General features: G+C 35.7%; 1 protein-coding gene across 5 annotated transcripts in view; it reads left to right on the top strand.

Annotated features, from left to right (window-relative positions):
* Positions 1-2500, top strand: part of Rme-8 (receptor mediated endocytosis 8) — a 57668-nt gene that overhangs the window by 24537 nt on the left and 30631 nt on the right. For all 5 annotated transcript variants that reach the window (XM_086544096.1, XM_086544095.1, XM_086544094.1 and 2 more), the window contains 4 exons: positions 242-466; positions 705-896; positions 1382-1517; positions 2067-2251. In XM_086544096.1, the coding sequence (XP_086400222.1) occupies positions 242-466; positions 705-896; positions 1382-1517; positions 2067-2251 (738 nt within the window). The remainder of the gene's footprint in view (positions 1-241; positions 467-704; positions 897-1381; positions 1518-2066; positions 2252-2500) is intronic.

Genomic DNA, 2500 nt, shown 5'->3' with positions numbered 1-2500 from the left:
AAGCCTTATGATGTATCTTTTTTTGCATGTGAATCATATTATACATTCATAGTTTTTTAATGTAAGGCATTGATGTTGCATATCATGTGACCTAAGACATGGAAAAAGAAAAAGAAAGAGATATGAGAATACTAACCAATATTTCTGAGCTAATGTTCAAAAACAGAAACAATTTTAATCCACATGCTAACTATATAAAATTTATTCAAGCATTCTAATCAGCATCTTTATTCTTCTTCAGGTAATATGGAGCAATGAGATGCGAAGATTAATGATTGAAAAGCTTGCCTCTCACCTGGCTGACTTCACTCCAAGACTGATGAGCAATAATCGGGCTCTTTACCAGTACTGTTCCATTCCACACATCACTTATCCGCAGCTTCAGTATGAACTCTTCTGTGACATCTATTACTTGAAGCATTTATGTGATACTGAGCGCTTCCCAGACTGGCCAATTAAAGATCCTGTAAGTTAATTTAAGCGGACATATTTGATAAGTTTTCACTTTGTTTCATCTGCAGGTATGCCCCATCTTATCACAAACAATGCATTCTGTAATACCTTTGCAGATGAGTAGAATTAGCATATCAGGGAAATATAAAGGGGGAAAATATACACGTATACATATGAAATGTACATGTTAAAGATGGATAGTGTAAAAGCTTTTATTATTGAACTACATTGACCCCCTTTGCAATTCATAGGTTGCACTACTGAAGCGAGTCTTAACAGCCTGGAGAACTGAAGTGGAAAAACAGCCATCAACACTGAGTGTTGAGGATGCCTACACGGAATTAGGCCTAGAGCAAGATACACGTCATGATGATGCCAAAATACGCAAAGCCTACTTCAGACTGGCACAGAAGTACCATCCAGACAAGAATCCTGATGGAAGGGTGATTTAAATTATCTTCTTTTGTATATGCAAGGAAAACATTCTTCTTTTTCTTCTTCCTTTTAGTATTTTTGTTTCTCTACGTTGGCATTAATTGTTTAGAATAGGAACATACCAAGAGTATATAGCATTATGTCAAACTTAAACAGAATTTATGCCAGGATTTGAAAAGTACTATATATGTTCAATAAGAATGTATGATTTTGAGTAGAAATTTACTGGTATTCCTTTCATGTCATACCTTTTTCTCTGCAGTTTCTTACAGCCTATGGACTGATTTGATCAAAATTTATAGTTGATTATAACCTAGTTGAAAATTCATTTTATTTCCTTGAATTGTTATGAAATGAATAAATCATGCAGCCACAAAGCAGAAACAGAAACGTTACATGTATTTCCATCATAAGAGAGTTACGTAAGGCATTGGAAAGCAGTGTCAAGAACTTTTTTAATCTCGGGTTCTGTCTCTCTCCTATCTCTTTCCAGGATAAATTTGAGCGTGTCAACAGAGCATATGAGTTTCTGTGCAGTAGATCAGCACATTCTGTTGATGGTCCTGATCCCAAAAACATCTTGCTGATTCTCAGAACACAGAGCATCCTCTTCTCAAGATACAAGGATGGTGAGCATATTTTGAAAGTTAAGATAGACTTGTGTGTGTGTGTGTGTGTGTGTGTGTGTGTGTGTGTGTGTGTGTGTGTGTGTGTGTGTGTGTGTGTGTGAAATTCCTGTTATGTATATACATCTATAATTTAATTTGAAAATTTGTACTGGGACTTATATTTACCTAATACCACTCCCGCCAGCCATATCACAAGAGCACTATGCCGTGCTGCACCTCTATGAGTGCTTTTCACCCACATAATTCAGTGGGTGACAATAGGAGATGTTTGTATTTTTTTACATTATTTTCACAAACAAAGAAAAATAAGTCTATACAAATGGAACTCCTATGAGTATATCCATACGTAATGATGCAAAATGTGTTTTGAGGGAGAGATCATGACGTGATACAACGTCATCTGGTGGGAGCAAAATATTCCCATGACATGATGTCACAACATCTGGTATGAATGTGTTAAACTAAATAATTTATGTGTTAAAATAAGTGTGTGAACATGTCTATGTATGTAATTCATTTAAGTGCTAATCAAAGATCCTTTTGTTTTAGTGTTGGCACCTTACAAGTATGCTGGCTACCCAATGCTAATTAAGACCATACAGTTAGAGGCTGATGATGAACAGCTCTTCAGCAAAGAAACCTCACTCCTGGCAGCAGCTGCAGAACTGACTTACCACACCATTAATTGTTCTGCTCTGAATGCAGAGGAGCTGAGAAGAGAGAGGGGATTAGAGGTAGTATATCCTTCCTTTTCTTCTCTTTTGTCATTTTCGTTTTGTATTTATATAATCAAATGACCCCTTTTTTATAGCAAAACATCTGAGCAGTTATCATGGAATAGGATTTGCAAAGACCAACAAATAAATTTAATTTAAGGTTATTTTATTAAATATTTACATACTATGATATCCCTGTAGTTGTCATAGTGATCTATCTGTATGGTAAGCTAGGGTGTCCTGATACTCTCACTGAATAAGATGCAG

Source organism: Penaeus japonicus, unplaced genomic scaffold, assembly GCF_977035675.1.
Source record: "Penaeus japonicus unplaced genomic scaffold, GWHDUDI00000001_assembly GWHDUDI00000014, whole genome shotgun sequence".
Classification (NCBI taxonomy): Eukaryota; Metazoa; Arthropoda; class Malacostraca; order Decapoda; family Penaeidae; genus Penaeus; species Penaeus japonicus.
This window is presented reverse-complemented; position numbering and strand designations above follow the sequence as displayed.